Consider the following 17,762-nt stretch of genomic DNA (forward strand, 5'->3'; position numbering starts at 1 on the left):
CACCACCACCACCCGCCTTCTTCCCAAGTGACTAACCACTTCATTTCTTGGTAAGAAACACACACCATAAGCAGAATCAAAAGCAGGGATTTATCCAGGTTTGAAACCTTTGACCCGAGGTATGTGTTTCCAAGCTGCAAATATTTACATCGACACGTGAAGGGCGCATGAGAGAGCTGCTGCATTACTCTTACTGTTACACCAATCAACTTAATGAACGATGCAGGTTGGCAGTTCATATTATGTTGTTAAATGTTGAAGGATTTAAAATGTTACTTAACTCATTCAGTACCAGCCAATTCTGGACCAAGTCTGAAAAGACGTTTAAAAACGTCTTTGGGAGTGAATGAGTTAATTAAGGATTTTTTTTTAAAACATATTGTTCATGGTATGACTAAATGGACATTTTTCCAAGAGTTGTTTTACAACACCCAACTGAATGACATATGGAAACTTTGTGTGTATATGCTGCAGCTGACGGGCATCGCATGCGGCCAGTTTCAACACAGCTGGACAGAGAGCAAATGCTGAGGGGAAAATAAAAATCTTCCGATAAAGCTCATCTGAATAAGGAATAATAATTGAAGTCTTCCTACGTGAACGGTCATTTGAACTCCACATGGCATGAGAGGAAACATATATGGAAGATTTACAGTAAATTGCAGAGACATTGCAAAGTTGTTTTTTGTTTTGTTTTGCGTAGACCACCGTGAAGGTTTGCCAAGTTAGCGCTGTTCAGCTCGCTTTCCTCACATATCACTGAAGATGAATGGGAATGCCACGGATGGCTTGTGACACACAGCAGAACTCACACTGATTGCAAGTTCAAAGCTCTAAGCGAGTATCAAGATAGGTTAAGTGCATCCTATCAGCCACGGCGCTATGATGTTTTGATCTGCACCACTTGTCAAGTGGGAGAAAGTCTTCCGAAGGCCATGCTAAATTTATCAAGAAAAATATGAGGGAACAGGAGCACAAGTGTTGTGAGCAGTTGTGTGTTCCAATTTTTGGGGTATTTTTTATAACAGATTCACTGTTTCACCACACTTTGTCATTAGTGCAACAGAAAATAGGGCTGAACAATTCATCAAATTCAAATTTCGAATTGACGTTGGATAGTAGAATATAATTTTCGAATCACAAAGGCGGAAAAAACTGCTTCATTTCAGTCACTAGTTGTGCTTTATATATATATACATCCACCCATCCATTTTCCGAACCGCTTGATCCTCACTAGGGTCGCGGGGGGTGCTGGAGCCTATCCCAGCCATCTCCAGGCAGTAGGCGGGGGACACCCTGAATCAGTTGCCAGCCAATCGCAGGGCACACAGAGACGAACAACCATCCACGCCCACACTCACACCTAGGGACAATTTAGAGCGTCCAATCAGCCTGCCATGCATGTTTTTGGAATGTGGGAGGAAACCGGAGCACCCGGAGAAAACCCACGCAGGCCCGGGGAGAACATGCAAACTCCACACAGGGAGGCCGGAGCTGGAATCGAACCCGGTACCTCTGCACTGTGAAGCCGACGTGCTAACCACTGGACTACCGGCCGCCCGTATATATATATATATATATATATATATATATAATATATACACTGTATGTATATATATAGAGAGAGAGAGATGGTATAGGTCTGGTTTATTTACTTTGTATATCGTGTCTAGGTAAGCTTTGTTGCTTAAGAAGTACAGTGTACTTGTTTGCATATCATTGTTTTATGAATAATGAAAAGCCACACATTTGTTTGCATTATTGTTGTAATCTGATTTATGATTCACGGATTTATGTTCACGGCACACTAGAATTTGGTAAAGTTGTTGTAGCAAATGCATTGAAATACCGCAGGTAATCGTTCTTATTCATGGTTGATTTGCCTTTGTTTTAGTGAAGGCATAAGCTATGAGACCAAACCATGTATCTTTAAAAAATGTGATACTATAATCGAGATGAATATGTTGCTTGTTTGTTTAAAAATACAGGGTGACAGGACCTTGAAAAAAAATAATCACCTATTGAATCTTAATCGCAATATTGAGGGAAAAAATTGTAACTCGATCATTTTTTTTCGAAATTGTTTAGCCCTAACAGAAAGTGTTTTGAAATGTTTGGGTTCAGCATTGCTTGGTGGTCCGGTTCAGATGGTCTTAAAAGCCACTGGTTCCGCACCCTGTTTTAACAGTTACCATCAGTGACGCTTTTTTTGTATTTTATTTTTCCTATTTGGAGTTTGCATTCCATCTTTTAATCAAATGTAATCCAGATAAATGTTTTCCCACATGCTCTGAATATATTCTGAAATGACCTGCGATGTGTTTCAAACATGCACTGGCGAACCCCCACTTCCCTGCGTGTATGGTTTTCTCCTTTTACAGTTGGCCTCCTGTCGTAAATGAACCACAACACTCCGAGAGACCTCAGACCACAATCAAATGAATCGTGGTCAGAAATTCCTCTCAACATTGTGTGTTCTCCTCAGAGTCAGGCTGCAGCTCCTCGCCTTTCAAAACCGCGTGTCTGCGGGCCCTGCATCGTCGTATATGCGCTGCTTTTGTCGCTCGCTGTGGAAATGAGCTTTGTGCTGCTCTCGCCACGTGTTGCTTCTTCAGGGGGTTCAAGCAAACAATAGGAGACATTGTCAGACCCTGAAATCCAACGCATCACACCAGTTTGTCACACTAACGGGTTGAGCTTTGTCCTGGCATGTGCTTCCCGTCGCTGCCGGTTTACATTCCTACTACGGAAACTCAAAGAAGCAGTGGCAATGTTTTTTGTGGCCGTGCATTGTGGAATGCACACGATTAATGTCCACTCATGCATCCGATCCTATTGTGTAGATGATAATCCTTTATGATCACCAGGGGGGAAGTTCAGGTGCTATAGGAGATTGTTGAAGAAAAAAAAGCAACTACGACAACAAAAAAAGAGAATACAATTGTTATTTGCAGCAACGCTTTTGAATAATGAACTTGGTGGAGGCCGTTATTTGTACTGATTCATGAATTACAATGAAGTTCAGATTAACTCCGTAATGTCCATTTCTGGGAATGAACTTTATGAAGTGAGATACTATCATTCTTTGCTGTCCATTTTCTATTTTCTTTCGATTTGAAGGAGGGTTTTTTTTTTTTTTTAGAAAGGCCTCTAGTCATCTCAAATGGATGACGCGCACACTGATTTATTGGAGTGCACGTCAATTTGAGGCATGGCCATGACAGTATGTTTTTTTTTGGGGGGGGGGTTGTTTTTGTTATGTTTTTTTAAATAGCATATCACATTCAAAACACCTTCTCCAAATAATGCAAGAAGAACTTAAAGGTGTCTTTTTTTTATGCGATCTTTATTAGTTTTTAATGGATGACACAGCTGGTAACTTATTGGGCATGGCGTCTATTTGAGAGATATCCGATATATTTGTTCATGTTCTCGTGTTTCCAGTCTGTTTCCAATCAGCTCTGTTTCCTTCAATTCATGGCACTCTTCCTGGTTGCAATCATGCACATATTTTAGTGAATGTGATTCCTCAAGCAGAATTCCCACTTTCATCCCAAACGACACAGTTAACGAAAGAAGTGCGGTGAAAAAGAGGGCCGCATTCACATTTCTCGCTCAGACACCCCTCCGAAAGGGAACTATAGCAACGTCATTCAAATAGCCAATCCTGTAGGCCACTCAAGTTTGATTGACACTTGGCCATGGAGCGCGCTGATGGACAAGTGGCATTTATTAGGCCATTACATGAAAGCGTATTCACGAGGTCATGCTCCGCATTGCAAAACGGTGCCGGTCACATGCGGCACCACATATTTGTGGCATATTTATCAGCTACTTCTTCATGTCCTCAATGGTGCCTTTGTGTGTGAATTCTATTAGCAATTCGGTTGTAGTAAGCCCAAGAGTATCAGGGCCCGCATTGTAAGGGACAAATGTCAACGCCTTCCAGACGCTTCTGAACGAAGCCTCCAGAGCTTTGCAATCAATGATTTTTCATCCGCTGTTGAATATGCAAAGAGTCTTCTAATCTCCTGCATGGCTGTTTTTCAACATGTGCACTGGGGGAGAGAGAAGAGAGAGGCCAGCCACACCCCTCTCCTGAGTGGCCCTCAATGACGGGAAGAAAAGGGGGAAGAGAGATTCTGGCCCGTTCTTTCTCTTAATGGGCAAATCAATGCATCTGTCCCTCAAGAGAGACAGGCAGAGGGGACGCATTGGGGACCCTGAGGACCAGGCCAAAACACTCACATAAGAAGCAGTTACTGCTTGCTGTGAATGGAAACCTTTTTGAACTTGCACAACAATAAACAGGCTATAGCCTCACATTGAGCAGAGCTGTAATTAATTCAGCAGTTTGACCTGCTTGCTAGCTTCTCCTTGTTACCACCGCTGAAGGCATCCTGCCTCCTGGCTCTTGGGGGCTTCATGCATACATAAACGCGCGAAACGTCCTCCGAATTTCCAGTAAACCTGTCCTGTATTGTGCATTTGTAAGCTGTTGCCGTATTTTGTTGTATGGGTTTTATACAGGCAAGTCTGAATTTAGAGTTGTGCACCTTGCTTGTTGTCGTACCAGTGAGCACTGATGTCTGCTGGAGGAGATGCTTGTGTTGAAAATTAGAGTGGCTACAATTGGGTGCATTTACATTTTAATTGTACATTGTCCATGTAATGTATTTTGTATCTTTATAACAAGTACAGGAAAAAGGGAGAACCAATGTCTATTTGACAGTTGATGCTCGACAGCCCCAAAGCATACTTATAGCTGCTCTCCTATTGGCTAAGAGGGACCTCTATCGAATGTGTCTTAGTGTGTAGATAGACAGATATGTGTCTATGCAGCGTCCTTGTCAGTCGCCCCTCAGTCCATGCGGTGTTCGGATAGTTATATGTAAATGTGAATCGCCCAGAAAAAGTGTTCACCAGTCGCGTGATCGCTCACTATGCTGATGTTTGCCTTGGACATTTTCGAAGGATTTTTAAAGGGCGGACAATAGCAAACTTCCTTGGATCCGTTCTTTACAAAATGCCCAGCAAAAACCACTTCTGAGAGAGAATGTGAACAAAATAGGACGCAAATAGGACAAGGACGCAGTTGAAAGTTAAATGGCCATCGTTTTTATTCTTTATTGTATTCATTATTTTTAACTTTGTGCAGAACTCTCATTTATTGAGCAATAATCTAATTGTAACATGTATTTATTACATATTTTGATGCATTTTTATGCTTCGTAAAAACATTTATGTCTATTTTTTGGGGGGCTTGGAACGGATTAGGGCATTTACATGGAAAATACGTCTCTACTTACAAAATCTCTTTCTCCAAGAAATCTCTTCCCGAGCCAATTATTTGCGTAATTAGAGGTACCCTTGTATTACCGTATTTTTTTATTTTATGTTAACTGTTCTGTAACGCGCTTTGTTACAGCTGCAGCTGTTGTGAAAGCGCTCTATAAATCAAGATGTGTTGTATTTTGGGTTGAAATACAGTGTACAGTACAGTGTTTAAATCCCTTGTTTTGTCTGCCACTTTACTAGTAAACTAACTGGGATGGACAAATAAACAGCTTGAAGCATTCAAGATAACTGCACTTTCATACTTTGTCGTAGAGGTGCGACAATTAATTGATTAATCAACAGCTGATCGATAATCGGGCCAAGCAACAGCTGTTTGGATAATTAATCATTAAGAGACATTGATTAACTTTAAATTGTCCAAATCCTCTGAATTTTAGACTCTCAACAGTAAATATTCTTTGGACTTTGGAGTCCTCCATGACTACAGACTACACGGTAAATAAATTCCATTTTACTGTGAAAAGATTATTTGGTCCCAGTCTGAACAGAGTTTTTGAGTAAATTTTACTTGCATAAGTATTTTGTGAAAAAAAAAAGAGCTCAGTGACTTTCAAAATCTACTCAAAAACTGCGGTTGGAAAATGTATTTAGAATTTCAGAGTGAAAAAATTTACTCGTTTTTCAAGTCATAATTGCTCCAACTTTTTTTTTCTGTGTAAGATTTACACTGAATATTTTACTCTAAAATGTTACGAAGTTTAGACTGAGACTAAATTTAGGCTTTATAGAGTAAAATGTACTCTATGAAATTACTGTGTAGTAATTATATTTGTGTTAAATCAAAATAAGTCATTTGCAAACATAACTATTTTTTTTGTATTTTCGCTGCTGTCAATTTGAAAAACAAATGTCTTGTTTGTGAATAAAGAGGTGGAATTTTTTTTTAATAGTTTATCCCATTCATCGATGAATCAACAATAATAACAATTGACCGATTAATCAATAATTAAACTAGTCATTAGTTGCAGGCCTACCTTTAAGAGAGTTTGAATATATTTTAATCTGTTTAAATGTGTTTGAAGCATGTAGGAGAGGTAAAGCCATATTGTCTCTCTGTATCACAGATGGGTGTGCGATGTATCCCCCATGGTGGACAGGTTCACTGTACCACGAAGCCAAAGCAACACCCTCAAAACAACTTACAGCTTCGCATATTTTGATTGTGCATCCCATATGACTGTGAAAACACCCCCCCCCCCCCCAAACCCATCCCCACCCCCCTCCACACACACACACATACAAAAGCAACATGCTCATGGTAGAGTGCACCTAAAGCAGGGGAGGCTGGGGTCTGGGCAGGCTGGGCGTGGTAGTGAAGGGGTGCGCGCGCTCACACACCTACATATTAAACTGGTCTTTCGTCTTTACGTGGATTATTTTGAGCCTTAAGATTGGCGGTTGGGTCTAATGTATGCGCTTTCACAATTTAAAGGGAGGAGCCGGTGGCAGATCGGGATTGGGAGGGAGATGGAGAGGGGCTGGTGGTAACCCTCAAATAGTCCCGATTTGTGGCAGCTCATGCCTTCATAATGAAGTCCAATGAAGCAAGAAAGTGCTTGCTTAAGGCTGAAGTCCTGATGTTCCCCAGACAGCTTTGACATGAGTGGAAACAAGAGGTCTACTTTTGGAAGACCAATCTATTGACGTTTTAATAACATGAGAACCCTGTGTTCTATCAAGACAATATATGGGGAATTTAGTTGGAAATCATGCAACAAGTGACAATTTTCAATCGTAATTGGAGTACTCTCTGTGAGCATAACTGGACAAATCTGTCATGTACTGAAAATATAAAACATTATATTAGGACATAAAGATCTCATGTAGTTGTAAATTCAAAGTGGAATGGCTTCATTCATGAAATTGAAGGAAAAGATGACTCGATTGTTCAACTGCCAGGTCCGTCAGCATAGCAGCTTTTACTGTAACTACCACATGTTGTCAGTTTCTTATTCATTACATAACTATTTGTGTAGAGAAAACAAAATCAACACAATCTGTCCTAGGACGCTCGAATGACCTTTTGTTTGAAATTCAAGCCAAATCAAAATCATAGCCATGAATAAACCATGATACTGCACAACAGTCGAACCCTGTCCATCACTATTTCACACTGATCCATGCCATCACTCGGCCGCCCAGCCTCGATTCCGTCGCTACAACAACCTCATTTGTCACCTTCTTGTCATGTCAGCCTGCTCTCAAAAGGGAAGCAGGTTTTTGATGAACAAAGTATGTATGAAAGTAATCATGTGATGGCCCCAGTAGGAAGTTCGCATCAGTGGAAGTGCCTCTGGCTCTTCCTGTTTTGCCACTCTGCCTTTGCTCAGATAGACTGATGGCCATTTGATTTCACATCAACACTTAGTACAAGCCTGAATGGATGGGTTAGAAAGTCATCGCTTCTGCTTTTACTCCTGAAACATCACTGACTGAAAAGTATACAGTATTCATGTTCACCTCTTGATGGTCACACTCAGCCTCTTGTTTCATAATGCTGCTTGTATGCGGTTGAATGCCTCTGAAGTCGTAAGATTCAAATCTTCAGCAAAACCATTGGGAAAGATATGGACGCAATGTTGGTGTTTGCACAAAGTCTGAAGGTGTCAGTTTTATGAGCATCAAGGAATGAACTGTTTTTGTGTATTTAGCTTTTCTGGGGGGCTTTTTTCTGAGAATTTGATTCTATCATTGGAGTTGGATCCTAAGCCGTCACAATCCTTTTGAATGTTTTACAGTGATTAACTACTTTTTACACTTTTTGAAATATTTTTTCACAAGGAGGTACCGTATGACGAAAGTCAGCTTAGCATCACATCTTTGTCATTAGTATTAAGACCAAGCATTTACCGGTTTCACATCTTAACATCATAGAGATTCTTTTTACACTTGGGTGTCAGTTAAGAATACTAAACTGTGTCTTCAAACGCTGACTGTACAGTTAATAAATGTTTTATAAAGGCAAAGGTTTGAGCGTATTATTTTCATTTTAATTGCTTCCTGTGGGGAAAAAAAACTGGATTTGATATTGTTTTATGAACTCCTTTGCTGGAGTTGGTCACATTTCAAATTGTTCATAATTAAGATCAAAATAGTGTCATAGAAAGAGAAAAAGCAGGGACGGTGGTCAAAATATGGCCTTCTGTGTCTCTCAAATGGATTTAAATTGAACTCTAACAATAGATCTGTGATTATGTTTTTCTTTCTCCTCTTATGCTCTTTCACTCATCTCTTGTGAATTTTTATTTCTCTTGCAGATCTGGTTTGCATTTGTCAATGGCTTCTCGGGTCAGATTCTGTTTGAACGCTGGTGCATCGGCTTGTACAACGTGGTGAGTGTTGATAAAAGCTTTGCAGTCTACAGAGCTTAACGCTCCCAAAAGAGCTGAGGTTGGAAGCAGCTCTTCATTGCGGGATTGTGTCACGAGCATCCTGAAAACCCTCCAGTGTATTAATGCCCCTTTGTCAAAGACCAACCTTCCCCTGTGGCCTAAACTATGCACTGAATGTGAAAGAACAACAGTTTGGCTTGCTCCAGGAATTGCCGTTAACCGGCGCAGTTTTGCTTGTATGATATTAAAAAGCAAAGGAAATAGAGTCCCGCAGGGCTCTATAGTGGGGCCACTCCTAATTAAGTCATATTTCATATCTACCATGACTTTGCTGAAGTAAAAATGTCCATCTGTATGCTTCTGATCCTAAAGTGGACGTTCTTGCAGTCTTGCCCCTCGCATTAATTTCTCAATAAATGACCTTCTCGGTCACACTGGTGGGTGCAGCCCAAATTCCTGTGGCTCCGTGGGAGTCTGTCGGAGGCATTGGTCTGAATCCGCCCCTCAATGGAGGTCTTCCCCGGAATAAGAAAGGAGCACGGTGGAACGTGTTACGTTGACCAATGCCCATGCAGACTTCTACTCCTGATGGTACCAATGAGGAGTCACACTAAGGGACCCACTCAAGCCTCGGCCTCTAAACCCCTTCTACACACCATCTCTCGCATTACAACACAGCTAAATTATTGCACTTTTAGCCAGGCTGGAATACCGTCCAATGAGAGAGATGAGTTTTGCATGCGAGCAGATGTGACTCATCCAAAGTAAGGAAACCTGAGAGGTTTCAAAGTCTTCTGACTTATCCTGAGTGGTTCAAAATAAAGAGAGTGGGCCAGGAAGAGGTAAGAATAAAGAAATCTCAACAGGTATTTGCTTTGAGCTAGGAAGCTGCAATAGGAGCAAAGTGGAAGGTTTGCATGGCATCATGCACATCCTTAAATATTGTTAATTCTTTTCTTTTTATTCAAAACGCAAAGACCCAAAAGAAGATTTAAATGATAAAAGAACACATTTAGAGGTCACTGTTTTCCGTTGAATTATGAATGAACCTTTTTTTTCCCTTTTTTTCATCAAAACTTAGAGATGCATGTTTCTTTGGGGGGGGGGGGGGGGCAGCAAATTAAAATGGATTTTAAAAAAGTCCAAATTTTGAGTTGTGTTTTACAGTGTTATTTTACAGTGGAAAAAAACTGACTGAAAACAGAAGTTAATTATCATGTCACCCGCCAGTGTATAAAAGTTCAAAGACAGCTTTACTGTCCGTCTTTCGTTGGATAGAAGTCATATTCAGCAGTTGATTTTGAAACCATAATTTCACCCATACAATCCTTTCCCCCATAAATAATTACTTTCTAATTTTGAATAAATCTGGCATGAAATAATTAAACATTTGAAGTGTACATCTACTATCATTCCCAGACTGCAAAAAGCTCCAACCACTAAATGTGTACATACAATGGCCAATTCAGATGAATAGCCGTGGGCCTCCACATTACAACATGGGATATTTGTAAAGAAAGAGGTCACACAGATGGATTTGTTTTAAAACATTTTTTTATTTCTCTAAAACACCGACAGACACATATCCCCCCCCCCCCGCCCCCCAACAATGCAGAAGGCAGCTAGTTATTACAGTAGCAACCTAGAACCGTTCTGAGTGACTCTTGTCACACGAGGCAAATTCGCGAGCTTCACCATGCAGCAGTGCAGCCTTTGGAAACATGTTTGTTACGTGTTGGAGAAACGCTGTGGATGCAAAGGACTTATTATTGTTGTCAGCGATGGCGGGAATCGGTCGCCAAACAAACAACCGAGAGACAGATGTTGCAATGCAGACATGGTTGTATTTATGGCACGCGTTCCCGATGCCAACTCAAGATTCTTCTTCTCGCTCTCAATTGCTACTTTAACAGCCATACACCGCGATGCATACAGACGTTCTTATTTCTTTCTTCAGCCAGCCTGCTCTACCCTCATGGGTGCACATTCCAACTGCAAGTGGCTGATTAATATTCAGTACGAGGGTGGACTCAGACAGTTTAATTGGTCCACTGTGACATGATTGGTCATTTGCATTGGGAAGATGTGCCAAGACTATGGGTAAATCTTTTGATAGCTTGAAGGTCGGCAGTAAAAAAATAAGAAATATTCCGCGTCACTTAAATGGCACAGGGTTCAAAGATTGGGGAGGGGTCGTTGAGGGGGAAGAAACAAGTAGTCTGTAAAAAAATGACTTTTTCCCAAAAGTGTTGTTTCTTTACAGAAAGTGAAGGAGGAAGATTATTAAGCTAATAACTGTGTGATGTGTTTTTAAAATGTACTGTCCAACTCCAACATTTGTTGTGGGAACTACAAAAAAAAAAAGCTGAATGTTTTGCTTTATTGCAAACCACTACTACTTAACTATTGTTTCTGAGAACTGCCTAACATCTGTATTGCGTGGAGTCCACAGCCAAAAATGCTCAGATGACCGCAGCGTTAGGCTAGCAGGACAACATGATTCTTAGACACGGAAGCAGGAAGTAGTCCTAGTTCCAGTTTGACGAAAACATATAGACCAGACATGTCCAGCTCCGGGCCTGGAGGGCCACTGTCCTGCCTGTTTTCCAGCTCTCCCGCCTGCAACACACCTGATTCAGATGATCAGCTCATCAGCCAGCTCTGAAGCAGCATTAGAATGATCCTGATGATTTGAATCAGGTGTGTTGATCCTGGGAGAGCTGGAAAACAGGCAGGACGGCGGCCCTTGAGGACCGACTTTGGACACCCCTGAATTATAGACGCTCACTAGCGATTTGATGACAATGTGAACATAATAGAAAGTAATTTGACACTAAAAACAAAGGACTGAAACGCCGACATCCATTTGAAAGCATACTGTGGATTATTTGAGAAAATTAAAGCATTCAAAGTGTGTCTTATGGTCCAAAAAATACAGTATTCTGAACACAATGAGAGAGATTTTCTTTCGGGGTTGGATTTGTTTCTGCTTCAGCCCTGATATTTTGTTTTTGTTTTGTCCACGTGTTTTAATTTGTTGTCCAGATCTTCACCGCCCTGCCTCCTCTCACTCTGGGAATATTTGAGCGCTCATGTCGGAAAGAAAACATGCTGAAGTACCCAGAGCTCTACAAAACCTCCCAGAATGCAATGGGATTCAACACCAAGGTAAACTGCTTTTGCAGCACTTTCTCATGGAGTAATACTTGCTGTTGCCCAGGTTGGGGGTTAGCCTTGGGCCAGTGTGGCCTGTCTAGTTAGCCAGGCAGGGTAATTTTAGCGGGGGTTGGGACAGGGTTGGGGTCCTCTTGTTAAGACAACAATGAAGATGTCTCCTCTTTTGAGCACAGGGGGCTCCTGTATGCTCCTCACATGTGTGGTGACCTGGTTAGTGCAGCGTTAAGGTGGAACAAAGAGCGATTTGCCATGGGGGTCACGGGCAGGCAAGGTCAGACGGGTATTTTGGCCGGTGGTGCAGAAAGAACCAGGGGGGAGGTGGAAAAGATGTCACATGATGCTGTTTGCCATGGAGAATTATGCAATTTGTTTAAGCACAAAACCATTTGTTCAAGTTTACCCTCAAGCACATTGGATGACGTGACGTCAGTTCTAGAATCAGTTAGTGAGATATGAAGCAGAACGTGATGTATATTACTGTATATACTACTCACTAAAATTTGGGATATTAGACTTTCGGATGAAAGTTTAGGATGGACCTAAAATGCACTATAACCTTTACACGTGAGCTTAATTAGATTTTTAAAGGGCATTTTCCTTTTTATACTGCAGACCTGCTATTAGCCGTTAGCTTGATTGAGCCTGTGGGGCATCAGGTGTCAAACTCTGGTCATCTGGCCCGCTTTGCTGCATGTTTTCCATCTCTCCCTGTTACAACACATTTGATTCAAATGATCAGAATCATTATCAGGCTCCCACAGAGCTTGCTTGATGAGCTGGCCATTTGAAGCAGGTGTGTTGCAGCAAGAAAAGCTGGAAAACACACAGGAGAGCGGCGCCCGAGGACCGGAGTTTCACACCTATGCTCTAGGTCACAGGTGTCAAACTCAGGTCCTGGAGGGCCGCTGTCCTGCATGTTTTCCAAGTCTCCCCCGTTGCAACACACCTGATTCAAACGAACTGGTTCAATGTCAGGCTTCTGCAGAGCTTGCTGATGATCTGATCATTTGAATCAGGTGCGTTGCAACAGGGAGACTTGGAAAACACGCAGGACAGCGGCCCTCCAGGACCTGAGTTTGACACCTATGCTCTAGGTCAACGACAAGTGACTGCTGCATGTGGCTGCGATGCATCTGCCGTATTACCCGTATATTATATTTATACACAACAAAACAAAAAATCATTAAATAATAGTCATATATACCAATGGCATCTATTAGCGCTTCACTTTAGCTCTAATACAGTAGCTCACAACTGGGCTTTTCAAACTGATTGTTTGGATAGCTCTATAAATTCTACAGCTGGGGCCAAGATTCGAACCCTGACCTTCAGAACTCTCCACACACACATATGCGCATACACACGCATTTTCTCCATGACCTGACATGAAATCGAATCTGTGGCCATGTCTGCAGCTTGTTGTTGACATCGACTTGTGCACTTTATTCTTGTGTATTTTAGTCTGCCCAATTTTTTTCTTGAGTAAAAAAAAAAAAAAATCATCTTTTTTTTGATTGTGAATCAAAGCTTTTTCTGTTGAGGTGAGGGGAGGAAATGACCCAGGGTGGCAGAATGTGAATTTTTCACCTTTTATCAACATATTCCTTACACTTAGGTCACCCGCATAAACCTCTCTTTATGTAGCCTTGGTGTTTACAGCCATGGGCCAATTTGCCCCTCCCTTCCCACCTTGCCCATTCAACAACAGTCCGCTCAATATTTGTCTTAACATTAATTACCGGATTCAGTAATTGCGTGTGTGTGTGTGTGTAATTAGGAGAGCCACAAAGACAAAATCTATGCAACACAGATCCCACTGTGACAACCAATTATGAACATTTATTGATTTCATTAGCATTCATCCTTTGCGGAGGGGCTTTGTATGCACTCCCACTGCTTTCTGAGCAGGATTGTGAAGGCTAAACTGTGAGGCTAATTGGCATAAATGTGCTTGTAGAATGAATGATAATTTGGGCAGCATCAGCATCTGCATCTGCGAGAAGGAGGGGCGGGACGGGGGATTCTTTCAGCGTAATGGCTTTTGTGGACACAGCGAGAGGGTGAGGTAATCCAGGGAGGGGTGGGAAGTTGGAGGAGCATGTTTGGGGGGCCAGGGGTGGCCGCAATTGGACTTCGGTAAGTTAGGATAGGAAAGGTGAGGAGGTCGGGCCACTGAGGCCAATGTGCACAAGCAACGGCCTTCAGCCCCAATTCAGCCCGGTTCCATTTAAAGAAGTGTCATTCATAGCAATTAAAATCCCCTGAAACGGTCCAGTTTTCAAGGCTTACTGCTTGTTTTACATAAAGCTTTACGGACAGATGTGCTGAATCAGTCAAAAAGTGTGTTTAAAATCCACTCAATGAAAAGAGCCCGGACAATTTATTTTTGAAGTCTTGGTGTTAAATTCTTGGTACCAACACGGACATCCAAAGTGGGGCATTTTTTAAGTTGGCAGAATAGATTTCGTGGTAATTTCACGCTACATCGCTCATTAGTGTTTTACTTGGCACGTGCTGTGTGGAATGTATATTTGGAGCAAGTTTGTTTTACGCCCGATGTCAAAGACTCACCTTACGTCTGCATATACCAACAGGCTTTAATAATTTTCAGTACCGTGACAACTGAGAATATGTGTGTACGTACGTGCGTGTGCATGTGTGTACTGTGTACACACACTCAAATCTGCTTACTTAAGGCTTAAGATTGTCACTTAGCTGGCATACAAAAGTGCTTAGTCTAAATGAAATTAATCGTTTATCAGTCAAGGAATCATTTTCAGTCACATGGACATAGAACACTGAACGTGAGGAAGTTTACCCAAAAATATTGGGGTTTTCTCAATAATTAATTACATCAAATAATTTTTGTATTTAACTCATTCACTCCCAAAGACGTTTTTATACGTCTTTTCAGACTTGGTCCAGAATTGTCTGGTACTGAATGAGTTAAAAGATATATTATATATATTATATTTTAATGATTGTGTAATCTGCAATAGCAAAAATACAAAAAGATACAAACTGTCATCATAAAAGTATAAAAAAAAAAAAAGTACATTTAAAAATCAATTATTCAAATTGGAATGAATTTAAAACAGGCAATCTTCATTCCAAGAATTACTCTGGTAGTTCAAGTTTGGTATTTTTTTTCATCCATCCAGATCCATCCATTATCCGAACCGCTTATCCTCATGAGGGTCGTGAGCCAGATGGAGTCGATCCCAGCTGTCTTCGGGCAGCAAGTGGGGAACACCCTGAACTGGTTCCCACAACCTTTCGCGCTCATAATCACACCCTCGGGGCAATTCAGAGTGTTCAATTAACCTACGGTGTATGTTTTTGGAAATTGGGAGGAAACCGGAGTACCCGGAGAAAACCCGCGCAGGCACGGGGTTAACATGCAAACTACACACAGGAAGGTCCGGGCCTGGAATCGAACCCTACGTCTCTGCATTGTGAGCCGGACGTGCGATAACCGTGCTGCCCTGGAATTTTTCCAATCAATTGATCAGGGCCACCAAATGATGCCAGAAGTGATGGAGTTGCCCTCAAAGACCACATGAGTAGCCTGCAAGCTGTTCTCACAATAGCCCCGTTCGTCAGTGCTCATAGCAAGCCAAATTGGACATTGGGATTACCCAGGAATGTTGTAGAAATGTGAAAATCTGAACACTTGCAGAGACAACAACGCGTCACTTATACTGTACGTATGTATCGCTTTCCTACCCTGTTAAACGAATGTTGATAATTACAAGTCGTTAAACATTAATAAGGCTCTTTGAGCAAATTTGATATTTCAGAAGTTCAAATCACACTGGTAGCCCTTCGCTTTAGTCACTCCCAAAGAAGTAAGTCTCAGTTAAAAAAAAAAAGGTTGGTCGTAACACGAGCGACATGTTACTTTGCAGGCCACTTTTTCCTTCCAAAATGCGTTTTAATCTACTTGCGCTTCACTGCCACTCCCTCCACCCAGTCGCACCCACAAAAGGATATACAACGTGTCTGTCAGCGGGGTGGCCATTGAAAGTGGGGGGCCCCGACAAAACCGCCACTTAGCCTAGCGCTGGGCTAGCACAAAGGCCCCAGGTCAGAGGTTGCTTGGTTGGCAGGAGCTCCCCACACTCTTTTGTATCCACCCCTCTCCCTTCCTCTCTTTGTTGGAATTTTTGACCATCTCCAACCCCCTCCCTTCTTTTTTTTTTTCTTTACAGGTCTTCTGGGCTCATTGTCTGAACGGCCTCTTCCATTCCGTCATCCTCTTCTGGTTCCCTCTCAAAGCCTTCCAGCACGGTGAGCAGCTCCCGGAGATTCACGATGAGGAGGGAGTGCAGTCAGCGTCGCATACTTTGTCTTAATTAGTGCTTTCTGCATGCATCCACTGGTCAATTGCTAACATGTGTCTCCTGTCCTCCAGTCACAACGGGACACGCACTCTATATCGTGTTAGCGCCACTTCTTCATTCCAATTCATGTAAACGAGGCCTAAGGGATTGTTTTACAGTCAAATACAGTGGAACCTCTCAAGTGGAAAGCCCCCAAAGTGGTACAATATGGTGTTCACACTCTTTTTTCTCCAAACTGTGCCTCAACAGTCAGACGTCAGCAAATCTTGTCCGTCTTCACGGAAAAAATGGAGATGTTAGCGTAAATAGCATGTAGTTAAAATAACAATACACAATGTCTCGTATGTAAATTGAGCAGAGAAGCTTGGAAGTGAGCTGTTTCCTTTCAACCCCCCGTTATGTGCCGATCAGTTTATTTAGTTTTAGTTTTCCCACATTCCAAGAACTTGCACGAAGACTCTCAAATATCTGTTGATGTGAATGTCACTGTCAATGGTGGTTTGTCTGTATATGCCGTGCCATTGACTGGCGCCCATTCGTCGGTTGACTCCACTTCTTGCCCAAAGTAAGCTGGGATAGACCCTAACTCACTCTACATAATGCGCTCCCTCGCCATATCACATTTTTAAAGCAATCATGTCTGTAGGTTCTACTTACTGTAATATACTCATGTGTGTGAAAAGGGAGTCGCGGTCACTCGTGCATTTTTCAGCCCTCTGTGTAAATACACTAATGTCAGAGCTGCTGTCGGCCACAGCTCACGCCCAGACACTCGCACAAAGACTCGCCGGTGAGTCGCACAGCCGCCTCGCCTGCCCTTTCCTCTTAAAACCACATGTAGTACACGTACACAGACTCGATAATACGTACAGTGACATTCTATATATTTTATACGTTCATATTTGTACTGGACTCGACTTTTCATTTCATTCACGTGTTTGCTTCCAGCTGAGTGGCAGCTGTTTAGGGATGGTGTAGACGCCGGGTGACCGTTTACTGTCATTATCAAAACCATCATGTTATTGTGCATCTATAACTGACTTCATTCACTGTGTTGATAGTGCAGCCTCTGAAACTTTCAATCCCCACACAGATACAGTGTTTGGCAATGGAAGGACACCTGACTATCTCCTTTTAGGAAACATGGTTTACACAGTAAGTAAGCATGCATCACGCACACACGCAAACATATGACTTGTCTCCGACATTTTTTGTGTAAAAGTAAGCGTTTGTATTCATGTAGTTGTTATTTGTGTGTTGCAGTTTGTTGTCATCACAGTTTGCCTTAAAGCAGGCCTGGAAACCTCATCCTGGACTATGGTAGATATGAGTAGTCATATTTTTTGGGGTGTAGAATATCAGCTTTATACGTATAGGATTATGCCTAAAATTACATCGGACTCATAAAATGCCTTCTTTTCACACACAATCCTGAAACATTTGGATCACAACACAACATTTTCCCATCTATAAATATCACTGAATCCCATCTGTTTTCTTTTTTTCCCCACTCAATAACTGCTGGGAATATGTTTTTCTCTCAGCATTCACA

General features: G+C 41.9%; 1 protein-coding gene across 5 annotated transcripts in view; it reads left to right on the top strand.

The window, feature by feature from the left end:
- Positions 1-17,762, top strand: part of atp8a1 (ATPase phospholipid transporting 8A1) — a 122,182-nt gene that overhangs the window by 87,918 nt on the left and 16,502 nt on the right. For all 5 annotated transcript variants that reach the window (XR_015103202.1, XM_086132903.1, XM_086132897.1 and 2 more), the window contains 5 exons: positions 8,616-8,690; positions 11,736-11,858; positions 16,079-16,157; positions 17,304-17,365; positions 17,474-17,530. Coding sequence is in view for 4 of the 5 variants with exons in the window: in XM_086132903.1 (XP_085989029.1) it covers positions 8,616-8,690; positions 11,736-11,858; positions 16,079-16,157; positions 17,304-17,365; positions 17,474-17,530 (396 nt within the window). In the remaining variant the exon portion in view is untranslated. The remainder of the gene's footprint in view (positions 1-8,615; positions 8,691-11,735; positions 11,859-16,078; positions 16,158-17,303; positions 17,366-17,473; positions 17,531-17,762) is intronic.

Source organism: Hippocampus guttulatus, chromosome 2 (genome assembly GCF_054856545.1).
Source record: "Hippocampus guttulatus isolate MCC_2025c chromosome 2, RoL_Hgut_1.0, whole genome shotgun sequence".
Taxonomy (NCBI): domain Eukaryota; kingdom Metazoa; phylum Chordata; class Actinopteri; order Syngnathiformes; family Syngnathidae; genus Hippocampus; species Hippocampus guttulatus.